At 36.8% G+C, this 18,758-nt stretch overlaps 1 protein-coding gene across 1 annotated transcript in view; it reads right to left on the bottom strand.

The window, feature by feature from the left end:
* Positions 1-4,019: 4,019 nt before the first annotated feature.
* Positions 4,020-18,758, bottom strand: part of cdh5 (cadherin 5) — a 37,537-nt gene continuing 22,798 nt past the window's right edge. Inside the window, exons 6-12 of the mRNA XM_004913574.3 lie at positions 17,559-17,746; positions 16,377-16,630; positions 16,108-16,244; positions 13,377-13,501; positions 11,753-11,861; positions 8,656-8,904; positions 4,020-5,829 (exon numbers count right to left, since the gene is read on the bottom strand). Coding sequence (XP_004913631.2) covers positions 5,339-5,829; positions 8,656-8,904; positions 11,753-11,861; positions 13,377-13,501; positions 16,108-16,244; positions 16,377-16,630; positions 17,559-17,746 — 1,553 coding nt within the window. The 3' untranslated portion in view covers positions 4,020-5,338. The remainder of the gene's footprint in view (positions 5,830-8,655; positions 8,905-11,752; positions 11,862-13,376; positions 13,502-16,107; positions 16,245-16,376; positions 16,631-17,558; positions 17,747-18,758) is intronic.

Genomic DNA, 18,758 nt, shown 5'->3' with positions numbered 1-18,758 from the left:
CTTGTTTATGCCTTTATCATATCTTATCTACTACTCGACTACTGCAATAACCTATTGTCTATTAATTTAGGTTAAAATTACAAAAGTACCAATTTAAAAAAGACTGCCAAAAATGATAGGCCCATTTTTATTTTTTTGTAGGAACAAACCTGCCCTTTTAATGTCACCTCCACCCCATAGCCACTGACCTCTCTTGTCCTGTTTTTATTAGTTGCCTGTTTATCTGTAATGGACTTCCTATTCTAAAACATTATGTTCAACCCAATATAAGGGAAGATTATAAAGTTACTTAGCATTTATCCTCTTTGATTTTTCCGTATTTTAACATGGAATTAAAACATATCAGTTCAGAAGAAGAAAATACACAGTTTTCAAATTTATTTCTAATTAAAAAAAATGAGTCTTGAGTTCATAAATTTTTACTTTGCTGTGGAACCCATAGTTCTGGTGCAACCAATTGCCTTTTAAAGACAAATAACTAGTTGAATGGAGTTCACCCGTGTACAATTAAAGAATTGCATGATCAAAATAAATGCTGTACACCTGTTTTCTTAAAGCCCCAGGGCATGTCAGAGAATCTTTAATATCTCAAATACAAGCATGATCATAAAGACCAAGGAGCTATTAAACAGTTGTTGATGAACACCAATCAGGTTTGTGATATAAAAAATATCTCAAGTTTTAAAGATCCCATGGAGCACAGTTAAATCCAGAGTTAAAAATGCAAAGAATACACTCCTTAAAAAAATTAAGTCATCTGATGTTTCCCTATCACTTTGTAGAGAATATGAAAAAAATAAATGGCTTATAATTCCCATAGTGCCTTTGGCAACATGAAATCCATTAGATAAGAAAAATCACAACATTATCGTTTTAATCTGCCTATTTATAGTTTATGGACATTCAAAAAATCTTTCTAAATGAAATACCTTGTTTTCTTTACTGTACTATGTGTACCATGAAAGGGGAACTCCACCCAATACAAGCTTTTTGAAATTTCAAGCAACTTTGCAATATACATCAATTAAAATATGCAGCATTTTTATGATTTTGAATGTAATAATATGGGTTGGAACAGTTACCTAAGCCTTAGCCCCTTGTTCTCTTGCTGGCTACATTGAGACTCAAAAAAATTCTGTTTGCATGCCATTTCAAAAAGGAAAGGAACATCAGAGATCATGTAGTCTGTAAGCTGTGGAGAAATCGTTACCATTTGTAACATTAGTGTTTCAGTCCCTCCTCCCCTGCCATAATTTCAAAAAATGAAGAAAGAGAAGAACTGTTTTGCAGCTGGATTTCAGCATATAAAATGGTTCTTATTCATACTATTTGAAGAAACAAATTACAGTGATAGGTATATTAGGGGCTTATTTGTTGTGTGGGGCTCTTTAACAAATTTTGGTTTGAAAGCCAGAGTTCCCTTGTAAAGGAAGAAGTAGGAATGGTGCATTCAACCTTTTAGATTGGTTTCTTATGATCCTCAAACAAGGACTAAGTAAAGTTTACCATTGCAGACAAGAGGTGGCGGTCTCAAGAATCTAAAATATTTTTAATAGTTCAATCCTCAAGGCGGGTGTACCATAGGCAGGTGGTAAGTACAGGGCTCTTTCCCTTTGACCTATAACTGTAACTTTTTCTCTTTGCGTCTAAATTGCTGCATGTCCCTCAACCTTTGACCGATATATTTTTATTTGACAGTTCAGTGTTTTTTTTTTATCTTCAAAATGTGGCCTAATTTTGGTGTAAATTGGAGCCACTTCACTTGGTGTTTCCCCTGAAAGGCTTTACAAATGCTAACACATTATAATTTATAGCATTTAATGTTGTATATTGTACACAAAAAATATCAGTATAGATAGTGATTTTTGATTCAAAATATATGATTCAGTGTTACATTAGCACTCCAACCAAGTGCTAGCACTCCAATCAGTAGCCATAACAGCTAATGTCTTAGCTGGTGCTTGTTTGTCTTTCCTATTTGCAAACACTAAAGCTTTCTGTTTCTTAATATTGCATTGATACACCCCATCACTATACAGAAACATATTGTTTTTATCAGGGTACATTTCTCAAACACATGAACATGGTGTCTCTCTATCATTATACAGTGTTGCAGGTCTGAAGGATTCTTATGCTACATGCCACCATTTTTAAAACACTCCTTAAAGCCAGACAGTTGTTATATTTAATCATTTAAATACAGTACAGAACTACTACAACTGTTAGGAAACACAAAGAAACATTACTTAGACATTTGGAACTATTATAAATTAAAGAACAAAAGAGTATGAGGAAAGTGTTTGATGGAGGAACACACTGCCATCAAGTGTTGATGTATGAGAATAACATTATTAAAATATAGTAACATGATTTCTTCTCAGATGGCTGCCAGTCAGATTTGATTTAAACCCCAATCAGTATATTAGCACCATCTGTTAATTGCTTTTCCTTGCTTGGTTGCAACCTGAAAATTATGCTCTCGAAATCTTGAAGTTCCATTTCAAGTAAAGAAAAGTAAACTTTATGTAGCATGACTGTTTTGAAAATTCACCCTGATCCATCATAAATACAATTTTGCAGTCACTTAATTTATGCTGATTATAGCAGAGCAGATGAGAGCACAGGACACTAACAACTGTCTTTGATTTGATAATTAGTTGAAAATCCATGAAAGCATGAAAATCCAACTAGTTTGATTATATACGTTATGTATGTATTGTATGAAAGCAGCCATCATAGGGGTACTGGGTGTTAAACTGTATTGGGACACATTATTGCTGGCTCTAAAAAGCAAAATAAAATATTTTTTTTTATGAGTGACAAGGGGCCTATGTGTTTCATAAAATGAAATGGGTTTGAATTAGGGATGCACCGAATCCAGAATTTGTTTTGGGATTCGACCAAGATTTGGCGTTTTTCAGCAGGATTCGGCTGAATCCATGTGTCTGCCCGAACCAAATCCAAATCCTTAAAATTACCTGACTTTTTGTCACCTGCTACATTGTTTCAAGAGTCTGAACCAGCAGTGCTAAATGGGGAATACAAAAACTGATTTCAATTGCATGAGCTCCATTGACAGATACATTGTATTAGTGCAGTGATCCCCAACCAGTAGCTCTGGGGCAACATGTTGCTCCCCACCCCCTTGGATGTTGCTCTCAGTGCCCCCAAACCAGGTAGTTATTTTTTAATTTCTGACTTTGTAGCAAGTTTTGGTTGAATAAAAACAATATTTATTACCAAATAAAGCCCCCTGTAAGCTGATAGTGTGCATAGAGGCTACCTAATAGCTAATCTTAGCCCTTATTTGGCACCTCCATGAACTTTTATGATGCTTGTGTTGCTCTCCAAGTCTTTTTACATTTGACTGTGGCTCACAAGTAAGAAAGGTTGGGGACCCCTGTATTAGTGTATACTCTGCTTTTTTCTTTTTTTCCTTTAAAAGGAACATTATACTAAGCAGTTATAGTAATATTATGTTAACGGTCATTTGAAGAGGTTGAAATTCTTGTATATATATCTTTATTTATATACAACTTATACGTACAGTATATATACAGTATATATATATATATACAATGTGTTAATAAAGAAAGTGTAACAACACACACACTTGTCCAAGAAATCATCCAAGCCTTAAAGTCTTAAAGGCATTAATAGAATCTGCCATCACAACTTAATCCACCAGGGTATTCCACAACCTCACCGGCCTTCCTGTGAAGATCCATACTTGTCATTTTGGAAACTAATAGTATTTGTTTATGGCTTCTCTCCTTGAGTACAACAGGGATATTCATACTGTATATTATAGAGACACTTAGTAAATGTATTTGTTTAATAAATGAATGTACTGTACCATCTTTTTGTCACTAGAGGTATTCATTAGAAGAGGCCATATGGCAACTTAAGTTCTTGAATCCATTCATGCAGAAAAATAAGGACTCATGCCCATATGTTTCTTAGAAGAGAAAAAAGTAAACAGGGTGTATTAGGACTTAAAAATCAAATCAGACAAACTCTTTGTTTCATGTCTCAGTAGTTTATTACTACATTTTAAAATGAATATAAAAAAAATTCAATGGTTGTGTTTTTTTTTTCATTTTAATACAAATTTGTATACAGACCCAAGTGCCCTGTACAAATGCAAATAGGCATCATACATCATACAAAAACCCACAACAAAAGCCAAATGGGGACAGTACAAATTACAGACAACACAAAAATACTACTAATGCTAAATTCATGTTTGTAAAAAAAAAAAAAGAAAACATGAGTTACTGTTAGTGAGAAATATTACAAATGATGATGTTATTTGTGCCAATGAATCTGAAAATGAGAAAATATTTTATTCACACCATGTAAAACCTAGCACTTCTAATTCAATGTTACCCAGAAAGGATGCAATTACATTAAGCTGGTGTGTCTTATTCTTACAGCACCAATTAAATGTCAGGGCCAACTGATTAGAAGAATCTAATTTCAAGTAATTATTTACAAATGTATCCCTGAGGAAGGACAGATTAATATATAGTGTTAATAGTAGTCCTAAAATGAAAAATTGCTTAAAGCAAGTGAGAAAATTTGTGACAGCCATTTACATGCAAAAAGATTATTACAATTATTTTTATTCAGTGTTTTTTAAAGGTGGATAGAGATTAATGACGCTTAACACCTTCACTGGCAGACATTTCTCTTCAGCGGGTTATGAATAGCACTACCAGCCGACTGATTTATCTGAAAGCCATGTAAAAACATTAACTATAAATTCTGCTTAATTTGATTCATGGAGGTGATTAGTTATTTATTCCCTTCTTATTCGGGTAATTTAGTTTTGGTCTCAAACTTTCTCAGGGCATGCTCATGTCTTTTTAATCAAATACAAAATAAAAACAAAACGGGGGACAGGCTGATGTGCAATAATGTGACAACAGACCCATAAGTTGCAGGGGGGAAGAAAAAAGAGGGACTTGACTGAGGCACAGTTTAAAAGGGAATATGGAAGATTTTCCAGTAATTTCCAGTTACATGGCTCATCCTGCCATGAAGCAGGTGGCAGTGAGTGGTCAGTTACCAGGGGTGGCAAAAAGCAACCTCTAGTAACTTTAAGAGCCAAATTTCCATTTTTTTAAAATGGAAAATGGGCTCTTACAAGTGCAGCTATTTGGTAACCCCTTGACCTGCTCCAGTGCCAAAGAGTTAAGGGGGTGTGACATCCAATGCAGCAACAGCCCCAGAACCACCCCTGTCCAGTCACTCCTCTACTGCCAAGTAAATTGGAATGTTGATTTAGGCACTAGATTGAAAATGATCTAAGATTTTACTGTTTCCTAGTACTGCACTAATAAGGAAAGTCTTCAATTGGTTCCAGACCGTAAAGATCAGCTAGCATCTTAAATCTAGGGCCCCAGTTATTTAATACATCATAGTCTATATCTGATTCTGAAGACCCAGATTCTATAGAGCTGAGTGACTCCACAATAGATTCTGACTCTTCGTACCCAAATATGTGAAGGGTGTCATATGGTAATCCTTCCCCATCATTGTCTGCTTCATCCTTCTTCACTTCAATCATGAAAGACATGTCTCCATTTCTTGTTGGTTTTTGGACATGGGCGTACAGATAGGGACTTGCCTCCATTTCTTGCCTTGGCCTTTGAACATTTCTGCGCACAGAATTCAATACAGATACGTCATAACTGTTTGTGTCCATTTCTCCACCGCCTTCCTCATCATAGGTGACCAGTTGCTCATGAATCTCTGCTGTGTTTTTCCCTAAGATGTTGGTATTTTTCTTCTGCATCCTCCTTAGAACTGCCAATATTGTGACAACTATTGGTAATAAAGATTAAAAAAGAAAGCAATTGGTTAACTAGATTTATTTAGTAATCAAAATGTTATTTATTTGCACTATACTGTTGTGTAGTGCTTTAAAACAATACCTTATTGCATAACGTTAAATTATAATTAAGCTGGCCTTATATGGCCAAGTATGTCTTTGCCTGCTTGTACAGGCTGGGGCCTGATTGTGTGTAGAATGGCCATACATAAGGGCAAAGTTGCTCAGATTGCTTTAAATTCTGTTAGGTTAGCTCTAATACCAAATGATCAGGTAAATAAGCTTGTTGGCACTTATAGTGATTATGTTGGGCTAGGAGCTCATGGGGTCGAAAATGACTGGACTGGTAACTAGCTGGCCTGCTGTTCCCATCTGGGAATCTTATTACTGTTGACTCACCTTAGCTACCGTATATACTCGAGTATAAGCCGATCCGAATATAAGCCGAGGTACCTAATTTTACCTAAGAAAACTGGAAAAACTTATTGACTCGAGTATAAGCCTAGGCATCCATTTCTTTTAACACACCTGCACAAAACGCTATCATCATCATGGAAGATAGAGAAAACATTGCAGATGAAAAAATAATATATTAATAAAATAGATAAATAAATTGGGCATTTTCTCCACCTGTGTATTTCGGCCAGCTGAGAAGCATCCAGAACCACCCTTGAGTTTGGCAAAACAACATACAGTATATACAGTCTCTCAAACACTCAAAATGACCGGCCATAAGAAAACTGGCTTGTGGTAAGCCACCTCAGTTTGTGCAACATTATTGTATTTAATTAGCCCTGGTAATGCAAAGACTTTAGATCAGTGTCTGTTTTTAGCACTTGAAGAAGGGGGAAAAAATTGGAAAGCAGTGCACACGTTATCCTATACTCAGTGACAGTTACTAGTGAGAAAAGAATTTTAGATGTAGTTGTTTAATGTAATAAGGGTAAACAGACAGAAGTGCTTTTGGAGTTGCCCAATTCTATGGTTGGATTTGGACAGGCAATTCCATAGAACATCACTGCTCCTCCTGATTAATTGGCTGTTGGCATAGCAACTGTAAGTAATAAATAACCTTGTGTTATTATGCACTCACTTGCTTTACCCTTGCTTTAAGCTGCCAAACCCGGCCCTTCAGTCAAATTGTCTGTCACCCCATAGAGAAGAAGAGTAGTAAACGCTCTGCTGTGGAGTAGAGGTTGTGGAGAAAAGGAGGCAGTGGGATGACCCTTACAAATGCGTGTCTGGGTTCTGTCCACCTCTCACTGCAACAGTGTGCTGTTGAAGAATTCCCCCAAGTCTTGCTGTTAAGTACTCAGTTAACTTACTCTATTTCAGTGATCCAGCACCTTTCCAGCCATTGGGCGCGGACGCATCCAGCACCGGGCATCCGCCGCGCACACACGCCACGTGCGAGTGATGGATGCCCGGTGCTGGATGCGTGCATGCATTCGCTATGCGCTATTGACTGTCTGGCGATGCCGGATGATGCCGCAGTAACCGAACGTCCCGGGTGGGGTTGGGGGTTGGCTGCGAGTAAAATGTTTTGTATGTGATTCATTGATTAACAAAGTTGGTGGTCCTCTGGTATAGATGATGCTGGATGGCCATGCTTCCTCCACAGTAACCGAACGTCCCCGGTGGGGGTTGGCTGTGAGCGAGCACAAACATACGTCCACGGGAAGGGGGGGGGTGCGAGTGCAAACATATGTCCAGGGGCGGGCGGTGTGAGCGAGTGCACGGCCGAGAGAACGTAACTACCGTATATACTCGAGTATTAGCCGAGGGTGCCTTTTTGAGCACATTATTAGTGCTCAAAAACTCGGCTTATACTCGAGTATATACGGTAAGTGGCATTTTCAGTGCTTCTTGTAGTACATAGCCTAGTCATTCACTTTGTATATAAGGCACAAGCCAGAGGTGCATGTTGATCATGTCATGTCTCCCCTACCGTGATGTCTATTTATGAATCATGCTCTACCACTGCACAAACCAAAAGAACTGTAAAATATTTTACACTAAAGTATGGACCGTCTATAAATGTGCCTGAATGCATCCATGTTCTTAGCCATTTTTATGTATTTCCACATCCACTAGCTGTGTTTGAGGTTGCTTAATTTTGAAATCCTGACTTGGTGTGTTAAACCAAAGAAGGAATATTTTAAAAACGCAGTCTTTAATTGCCACTTACCCCCAGTTGACTGTTTCTTTCCCTCAGATTCAGTTACAATGTATTCTTAACCACTGTTCCTCATAAAGCACCAGCTATCCTCCATCAAATATGGTCACCCATGAACCCTTTCTCAAAGTTAATAATGTCTCTTCCTCTAACCAGGGTACACAATGAATTTGGCAATTTGCCTTAACTATCAATTTTGCCCAGTGTTGATAAATAAGCCCCATTGACCCCAGCAGCCAAATAATCTATTGCTCTGCGAGGCTACAGTTTTATCATTATTGTTACTTTTTAATTAATTATTTTTCTATTCAGGTTCTCTCCTATTCACATACCAGTCTCTCATTCAAACCATTGCCTGGTTGCTAAGATAATTTGAACCCTAGCAACCAGGTAACTGCTGAAATAATTAAAAAACCACAAATAATAAAATGAAAAACAATGGCAAACTGTCTTAGAATATTACTCTTTACATCATACTAAATGTTAGCTAAAAGGTGAACAACCCCTTTAAAGGATGCTGATTTGCAAGCCACACCTGGGTCGAAGTATTTGCTTTGTATTTCTACAAGTGGTTTCTTTACATTGATAGATACCAGTAATTTAGTGTTTAGAATGAAGACATAGGGTTTGCTACAAATCTTACCCAAAATAATTAGAAATAAAGACACAAATATGATGACAATTGTTGGAACAGAAACAGCAGCCAGCTTTCCAGCCTCCTCACAGAATGTGAATTCTCCTTTTTCATTGCATTTGCACACAGTAATTGTAAGAGTATTGGTGCTGCTCTGCTCCGGCTGTCCATTGTCCGAGATCACAATAGGCAGATAATGGAACTTTGCCACTTCTCTATTAAAATATCCATATTTGACCAGGATGGTAGCTGTGTTATCTAGAAAAAGAAAAAAAAACACCCGATAATACATATATAAAGTATTGTCAATGATAGATTTCTTTGCCACTGCTTACTAATCATGGTTAATCTCTAGCCAAACAGGATGCTCCTTATCTAAATTTAGCTGCAACTGCAGTGTAAACCATTCTTAGTTATTTCTTCATTACAGCCCATGGGGACATTTTCTGTAGTCGTACAAAGTTTCTTCCTGCAGGAAACTTTGCGTAACTAGAAAACGAAGTGCAGCGTTTGCCGTCCCACCGACGATTCACTTTATTGCCAGTGGGAAGGCATTTCATGGAGATTAGTTGCCCATGGTAGCTGGGATTAACCATCTCCCTACTAATCTCCCTGTGGGCCGTGGTTCTTAGTAAGTAAAAAAAATAATTACAATCAGAAATTTAAGTCAAGTTAAGGCAACAACTAACTGTGTGCTGGGATTAATTGGAAGGGTTGAACAGACTCTGGTCTTTTTTCAACCCTATGTAACTATGTAACTTAAAGTTAATGGGCTTGTAAGGGGTTGAAATAAATATTTTTTATTTCAATAATGTAAAATGCTATATGAGGGATAGTCAGTAGGTTGTGCTAAGTCCACCTGTGAGCATATATAAGAGAGTGCCTTGCTGAGGGGCTGAGAACATCAGAGACAGCAGCAATACCTTGTGGCCAGACCTATTGGGGAGGTTGGTACCTAGACTAGCTAGTGACAGCAGTGGCAAATGAGTTCACTCAAGGAATGAAAGGTAGTGATGGCTAGTTAGAAATGACAGCCTGTTGTCCCGATGAGGAGTACATAGAAAAGAGGTAAAATCCCTAAGGCGAAGTGTACACCAGAGGAACTGAGCGTTGGAGTGGGTTTATAGGAGAGCCTACCTAGCCTACTTCTTTCAGCAAATGCCCTGCACCTGCTGGCGAGAATATTAAGTGGCCACGGGTAGTAACTTTACAGGCTGATGCATAAACTGGTGTGTGTGCAGTTAAAGTAGAAATTTATCAGATAATGGACAGTTTAGGCCTTTCATTAAAATGTTCTCTGCTTCTCAACACTGTGGAACATGATGGCCCTTTATACCTATCTATCAATAATAATTTTTACATTAATAAAATGTAAAACATATTTTATATGTAATATTTATAACTTAATTATTATTATTATTATCAGTCACAAAAGAGGGAAACGTATACTGAGACAAAATAGCATGTTCAGAAATAGGTGAGAGTAAAACAAAGGTAAAGTTCACACAAGCTGTAATTATACAACATGAAATATCACAAATAATAATCTCTGTTAGATTTTCATCCTTAGCATTATAACTCAACAAAATATTGAAATATTCACCAATTAGTAAACCTGGTAATTTAAAATGTCACCCCAGAGAAAGCATTTTTCCAAGGCATATTATTTTCAGACACATTACAGGATTTTTCTTCACACAATGTATAAAATATTACATGTGTCAGTGACATTCCATTGGCGGCAAATTGGAGAAGTTTCAGATTGGGCTTTTTCTTGCCTTTCTCTGGAACTAGCAGTAAGGCAGGTTTGACTTAGATGGGAAAAGGGATACATCCTTCAAGTTCAACCTTTTAATCTATTATGTAACTAGGAGAATGTACAATTCATATACAGGTAGATAGGACAAGGCTACGTTCCTTCTGATAGAACTAAACTCAATGCTGAAAATTGTAGATCAACAGCATCAGAGGGCACAGCTTGCCCATGCCTACATACAGTTACTCATGCATGCCTTTATGCATTATATCTGTAACTGGCTGGGTCATCTGTGGTGAGGCACAAAGCAGCAAAGACAAGGGCACACAAATGGCAGGGTGGGTAGGATGAAATGTAGGGGAATGCTAATTTGCTGTTCTGCTTACTCTAGCAAAAACAGTGGGATGGGGATACCATTACATTCCTATATATCTGTAACCTTGGAGGTTCTGACAAGATGTAGCAAAAGAGTGGTCGTTAGTATCTGAAACGACTTGTAAAAATACTTTGGTGGCATATCCCAATTGCTAAAGACACTCAATATCAGGGGCGGGCCAAGCCGAACGGGCGCCCTAGGCAACCTGGTCGGCCAACTCCGCCCACCTCCCCGCCCCCCCGAACGGCGCATGCACGGCAAAGCACAGGAGGCGGTGCCGGGGGGGAGGGGCGATTAGATTGGTCATTGCCTCCGCCGCTAATGACAAGCGGCGGAGGCAATGACAAAGTAGCACTAGGGGTAGGCAGGAGAGGCTCCTGCCCGGCGCCCCTCAATCGTTGCGCCCTAGGCAGCTGCCTCTTCTGCCTACCCCTAGTTCCGGCCCTGCTCAATATTGATTAAAAAAGACCCAATCTCTCATGCCAATCGTGTTATTTTATCTGGAGAAAAGGAAAGCACAGAGGAAACAACAATTAAGAAAACTGTAAATAAAGCCCTGCAGATCTTATTTTATTTACAGTGTTTCTTTTCACATATAAACCCTTTTAGTACTATATATTTAGTAGCTACAGTATAATTTGGCTTTTTTCTTATCCCATCTTTATGTTCCTCAGCCTCTGTAATTTGCTTCCAGAAACCTATTGATACCCTTGAAAAATCCTCCGCCTCCTATTTCCTTACATTCACAGAGCGAGCTGTGAGGTTAAAATTCACAGCTACAGGGAGCTGTTAGAAAGGAACCGGGAGAAAATGGATTACAAAAAGAGTTGCTTGCTGTATCACACTGTGTTCCTGACACCCACTGAGATGCTATTGACCAAAAGATAGAAAACCACGTTCAAAGCTTAAAGAAACACATTTTTATATATGCTTCCACACACAGTCAGGCTTAGCCAGTGAGCAAAATACAATACCATGATTGTCTTGCACTGTGAAATTGTTTTCCTTTTTAGCTGAATAATATGTAAACTTCATTTTTGGTTTCATTTCATCCTTATCAGTAGCAGAAATGTTTGTTATAACCTGCAAAGAAAAAATAAAAATCAAGATTAACATTTTAATTCATTGCCATTCTGGGAATATATTCTCATGGGCAAGAAAACATTTGCTTAGAAACTAAAAATGGACCCAGTCTAAGATATGACTGCCCATCGCCCATCCTGTTGAATGTAGGACTTCAGACTTCCATCTATTTCAGATATGGTTTATTTTCTTCTATTAATACTTGCCTTATAAATATGATACCTGCATACCCATTAAATGATATGGATAGTTGTATGTAAAGGAACAGAAGCACTAAAAAAAGAAAATGTTTTAAAGTAATTAAACTATAACGTACTGTTTCCCTGCACTGGTAAAACTGGTGTAATACAAAGTGGTCTGATTGTCTACAATAAAGCTTCTTTGTTTTTATTTACTATTGCCTGCTCATGGGATCTGTGAGTGCCTGCCATATGTATTGAAGTATATCTTCTCCTCCAGCTGTAGGTCTGGGGCATGTGCACCCAGACCCCACGTATATACTGGTGAGCTCTTCTACTTATAACTGTGAACATACACCAAAAATCCCCCCCTCCTTTTTTTCTCCTCTTCCCCTTTTTGTTATATAACAGATAGGCACTGTTGAATACAATGGGATTCTACAGAACCTTTTCTGTTATCTGCTGTATAATCTGTGCACTTTCTTCTTTTTTCAGACTGAATTGCTGCTCCATGGCTACACAGTAGCTTATTTATATAAATGACAGTACTGTTTCTGAAGCAAACAAACCATTTTTATCAGTGTAAGGGTTCTGGCACACGGGGAGATTAGTCGCCCGCTCGCTTGGCGACATCGCCAAGCGAGCGGATCTGCTCGTGTATGGCCACCTTAAGGAACACTTCTACAGGTAGCACTGTGCTCCCTAAGCCTAGCAATAAAAAAGCATTATCAAAACTGGGTAATAGTCATGGTGTAAGTACTTCTGTTGATGTAAGGATGACTAGTTTAGGTTTATTCTTTGTTGTGCAGAACAAGTTACAAATAGTGCATAGAACGACATGAATAAAGGTTTACAGGTTTATACTAGGTAGTGCACACCACAAGATTTTGTGGATGGTAAAAGATTTAGGGAACTTGTAAAGTGATATATGGAAGGCATTATTATATTCACTCAGACAAACTGACCAAAATATTAACATATTTGTTTTGCAACAGCTGTCTTAAAAGCAAGATTGTTGGGAGGGACCCTCAATGCAACTTTGTACATTTCTGTATCTAACCCATTCCACTGTATAATAACATTTCTATCAAATGTTTTCCTTAAACATAACAATTTTTATTTCTTCCTGTTTTCCCACTTTCTTAGCTGTTTAACAGAGCTCTGTTGGTATAATGTTTTTTTGAGAAATCAATAGTAGCTACAGAGGACATTTCCTTCTCATGCTGAGCAACTGAGCAATGCAAACTGACTTCTGTTACTGAACAGACTTGCCACGGAAAAGTTAGAAGAATCTACCAGTACCACTTATTGAATAAAATGAGATTTTAGATGATACCGTTTGGTGAGCTGCATTTTCACACACTCTGGGCGCATAAGGTTCGGCAAATTCTGGAGCATTGTCATTTACGTCGAGCACTTTTATAAAAACAAGTCCCAAAGACTCTTTTTTAATAGGAGGGTCTACAAATAAAAGAGACAGCACTGTAGTATACACACTGGAAGTAGGCATTAAATCATATTACATTAAACTATTACAAACTCTTTGAAATGCTTTGTCAGTATTAACAATTAAGTGTAAAAATGAAACTGGGTAAAATAGATAGACTGTGCAAAATAAAAAATGTTTTTATTGTAGTTAGTTAGGCAAAAATGTAATCTATAAAGGCAGGAGTGAGCAGATGTCTAACATAATAGCCAGAACTCAACTTCCTGCTTTACAGCTTCTAAGCTGTTAGCCGTCAGTAACCAATCAGTGACTTTTTTTGGGGGGGGGGGGGGGGGGGCAAATGGGACATAACTGTTCAGTTAGTTTGCATTTGAATCTGACCTGCGTGCTCACAAACTAACTGAACAGTTATGTCCCATGTGCCCCCCCCTAAAGTCACTGACTAACTAAGAGGTTAGAGAGCTGAAAGCAGGACGTAGAGTTCTGGCCATGATGTTAGACATCTGCTCACTCCAGCATTTATAAACTACATTATTGCCTAACTAACTATATTAGAAATATGTTTTATTTTGTGGCTATTTTACCCAGTTTCAATTGGAAACAAAAATTTTGCGACTTTTTCGTCGCCGTCGTGATTTTTTTGTATTTGTCGCGACTTTTTCGTTGCCACCGAGACTTTATTGTATTTTGCGCGACTATTTCATCGGCGGCGTGATTTTTTCGTATTGAGCGGTTGTAAACTGTGGAAAAACCAATCCGTTTTTTCGCAACGGCAACGAAAAAGTCACGGAAAATATACGAAAAAGTCGCGATGGCGACGAAAAAGTCGCGGAACATGCGAAAAAGTCGCGACACCGACGAAAATGTCGCAAAAATACCGATCATTACAAAAAAAACGCATTTGGACGCCATCGGACCGTTCGTGGATTAGTAAATCTCTCCCCTAGTCTGCCCAGTAGCAGTAACCCATAGCAACCAATACAATTTTAAACAGGTGACTGATGATTCTGCCTGATGATTGCTTGCTATTAGTTACTGCTACTGGGCAGACTTAGTGCCTTTTATTACATAACCCCCAATGAATTTTATCTCAGGTAAGCACAAAATGCAGAGGAGGTGGTTTGTCTACTGCTGACTTTTGTTATCTGTGATTGGAGTAGGAGTTTCCCTTTGGCAGTGGGTTGTTTTTTTTCTTTACCAACTGGGTCCAGACAAATTTAAGGAGCAAACTTCTATGAGATGTCGGCTATGACGTTATTGTACTTAAAACTCAAATGTTCATTCTGTAGCTTATATAGTGCTCCGTTCTGTTGCTCTCTCTTTGCTGAATATAAAAGGGATATAGCAAGTCATATAGGGAACTCATTAACTTGTTAACTCAGCATTTCCCAAAAATAGCAAACCTCTCACTTACTCTAAAACTCACAAACTTTTATAACAAGCTATATTTCCCCTTCCTGTATAGCAAGTGCACAATGTAGCCTTTTTGATGTGATTTTAAAGGGAAACCATCACTTTTATTTTAGTCAGTAAAATATATATACAGTATATATCCTTTTTATTTAAGTTACATGAAGAATAAACCTTTTAGCACTTACAATGACAAAATGTGGTACTATTGCTTTAATAATAACAATACAGGTATGGGATCCGTTATCATGAAAACCATTATCCACAAAGCTCCAAATTACGGGAAGACCACTCCCATAGAATCCATTATAATCAAATAATTCTAATTTTTAAAAATGATTTTCTTTTTTGTGTAATAATAAAACATTTCCTTGTTATGAATCCAAACTAAGATATAATTAATCCTTATTGGAGGCAAAACATTTCTGCTTATTTTTCTTTAGTAGACTTAAGGTATGGAGTTCCCAATCATGGAATCGCCCAAATTATTATCTGAAAGGCCCCAGGTCCCAAGCATTCTGGATAATAGGTCCCATACCTGTACAAGTAGTATTAATAATTATTATTATGCATGAATTTATAAATACTGTTTATACTGTTTCATTATATATTGTGCCAGTATTTTAAAAGATCAGTTAAGGAATTTGGACTATATTCCTATTTTCCACAAATTGTAGAATTAACATACAATTTTACTCAAATATTTTTTTGTTTTTTTGTTTATTCTGGCCTCCAACAATCAATCAACATGTCTAATCAGTCCTTTTTTTGGTCTTCAGGCATGGTACTAAATTGTATTATGTTACAAATCATCATGTCCATTAATTTGAAGTTTTTGACCATATCAATCAGGGTTGTACTGTCATCTCTCTGTCATTTTTTGGAAGGTACACAAAGTTACAGGAAGTTTTAGATTTGCAGTGCCTCATTCCTCTTCCTTCCTGACACAAAGATTTTTCTATATGAGGCATTAGATTGTTGCCACTATTTGTGAATTTTGCTGGAGAAAATGTAAGTAATATATTTCCAGTATATGCCAGTAGCCATGATTTAAAAGCATACATAGTTCTGGACAGACACAATATGTACTAGTATATGAAATTCTGTGCTATGATGAAGAAACCCTAAAAGATTGCCACTGATAAAATATGGATCCAGAAGCATTTGTATATAAACACAGGTAAATATCTGAGCAAAGAGTAGAACTTACTGCTAGGATCAACTTCTTCAGCTACCACAGTGAAATTGTGCCAATCCGCAGTCTCTCTGTCAAGCGTCTTGACATTGATAATATTTCCATTGTTTGTTACCTTGATTGGTTCATCTTTAAAATTTCTCATAGAATATCTGCAGTTACAATAAAAAAATAGATTACAATAATTTACTCATCTGAAACTCTGATGCAGTCTCCTTGTATGTTTACAGAACTAATTTAAGCACAATCTATTCTGTATGTTAATATTCAAAATATGTTTCTACCTGATGTTTCTATTAGCAGCATCGGGATCTTTTGCCGAGACAAATCCAATAATATTGTTTAATTTAGAATCCTCTGAAATTTCAAATTTGTAGAATGGTTTGGAAAACACTGGGGGCTCATCCACATCAAGGACATTAATGATGACGTTTGTAATACTCTTGGGCCTAGTCTGTTTTGCCACACGTAAGTCGATAAGGGGATCTGTTGCTTCAATGTCCACGTTATATTGTTTAACACTCTCATAGTCCAGGGGCTGCATAAAACAGGTTTAAAGAGAAGATAAACATTTGTATTGCTAGAATAACACATTAACGGGTAGATTATTTTTTTTTGTTGACAGTTGAACTAAAGAAAGCCAAAAGAATGGTTTAGGATATTCAAAAACAGATGCATATTGTAAGGAAGTGGTTTTTAGATTTTCAGAGTATTGAAGCCTTGCCTGTACTGTAGTTCAGAATGTAATTAACTCTTCAAACATTATAATAAGTTTCAAATATATGAAAGCATTATCTTGTCAGTGTGTTATGGTTCCAAGAATATCTTGAAAGCAAATAAGTTTTCCTTAGAGATGTGTTCCTAACTGGTATTCCTGCCAAGATTCTAGAACTATCCTGAACATCACCTTCTTTGGAATTCAGTCAACCTAAGGAGTATTAGCCCTAGAGTTTGGAAACTTTTGCAGTAAGCATAACCATGCCCATCTGTGTGGATTAAAGGGATGGAAAAATTATTAAAATACATATATATATATATATATATATATATATATATATATGTATTTGTTATATAAAGAAAATATAATCTTTGTCTTCATTCTAATATATATGAGTTCCATTAACCTGTACAAAACTCAGCCTTCGACCTTGTGCTTTTATATGGTCATGGAACTCCTTGTTGACTTATAATATCCATATACAGTATTTTACAAAAGGGGGTACATTTTTCACTATATAATACACAAAAACCCTAAATATATTCTTATTTATTTATATGATTTATTATCCTTTATTTATATACATCACTGGGCACTGATTTTATAAGAACTTTTATAATATGGCATCTGTCATGATTCATTCAGATTTACTGTATAAGATTTCATAGATGTAAAAGGATCAATACCATTTAGAAATACAATCATTCTTGTCAGAATTACATTTTTAAATCTGCATATTATTTGATACCTTTTTTAATATCAAAATCCCTTCATTTGTGTTCACATTTGTGGTAACAGCAAAAATTTCCTGGAATCTTTCCTTCAAAAAACTATACTTTGTGTTTCTGTTCTGTGGCTCATCAATATCTTCTACTTTCAACCTTCCCACTTCACCCCCAACCTTCAGGGTCTCTGGAACGTCAAACTTGAACTGGCCTGTGGGCAAAGAAGATTACTTATTGCTGTAACTCTTATTATAAATATCACTCTTCACTACACAGTTTATGTGCTCTTTCAAAATACAGGAGTCAGTGTTCTCCAGACAGTAGAAACAAGCATGTCTGACATTTTAGTAGATGTTATTTATCTCTATAAGCAGAACCCATCTAAAAATGATTGTATCTAAATTAATCCTTATAATCTGGGAAGCACATTAGGTAGAAGGTATATCCTGCATTTCACTGAACTAAAGGGTTGCAGGATGTTGACATTGCTGGACAATACTTAGCCACATACTATTAATATTATAAAGGGTATAATAAGCAGTTTTTGCTACAGCTTATGTCACAAGAGACATTTTGAATGCTGTGACTCTTCCTAGGAAAATCAAGGTGATAAACTGCCGGACCATAATACAGGTATAGGACCTGTTATCCAGAATGCTCGGGACCCGAGGCTTACCAGATAAGGGATCTTTTCGTAATTTGGATCTCCATGCTACTAAAAAATCTACTAAAAAATAATTTAAACATAATTTAAACTCAATAGGATTGTTTTGCCTCCAATAAGGATGAATTATATTTTAGTTGGGATCAGGTACAAGGTACTGTTTTATTATTTCAGAGAAAAAGGAAATCATTTTGAAAAATTTTAATTATTTTACTTTCTAGATAATGGGTTTCCGGATAATGGATCCCATACCTGTATTCAGTTAGGTGCTGTATTTGCTGTGATTTTCCTTCTCCTTTTGAGACTTATTTCAAGAGAATATGAAGCAATCATTTTAATTTGTACCAGCATATATTCTTTATTTTACAGAGCTTTTGTAAAAATGTTGTTGGCTCACTGGCTTTTCCTCACTGACAGACTGGACTCCTTATAACCTCACATAACTCCAGTTTTGTTTACAAACATGAAAAGCCAGAGGGGGCCATGGCCCAACAATCCAATGGTTGATGGCATGGGAAGACGAAAAGAGCAATGACACTCTCCATAGCAGGGACCACTC

This window comes from Xenopus tropicalis, chromosome 4, assembly GCF_000004195.4.
Source record: "Xenopus tropicalis strain Nigerian chromosome 4, UCB_Xtro_10.0, whole genome shotgun sequence".
NCBI lineage: Eukaryota > Metazoa > Chordata > Amphibia > Anura > Pipidae > Xenopus > Xenopus tropicalis.
Note: the sequence above shows the minus strand (reverse complement) of the source record. Positions and strands in the feature narration are given on the sequence as shown.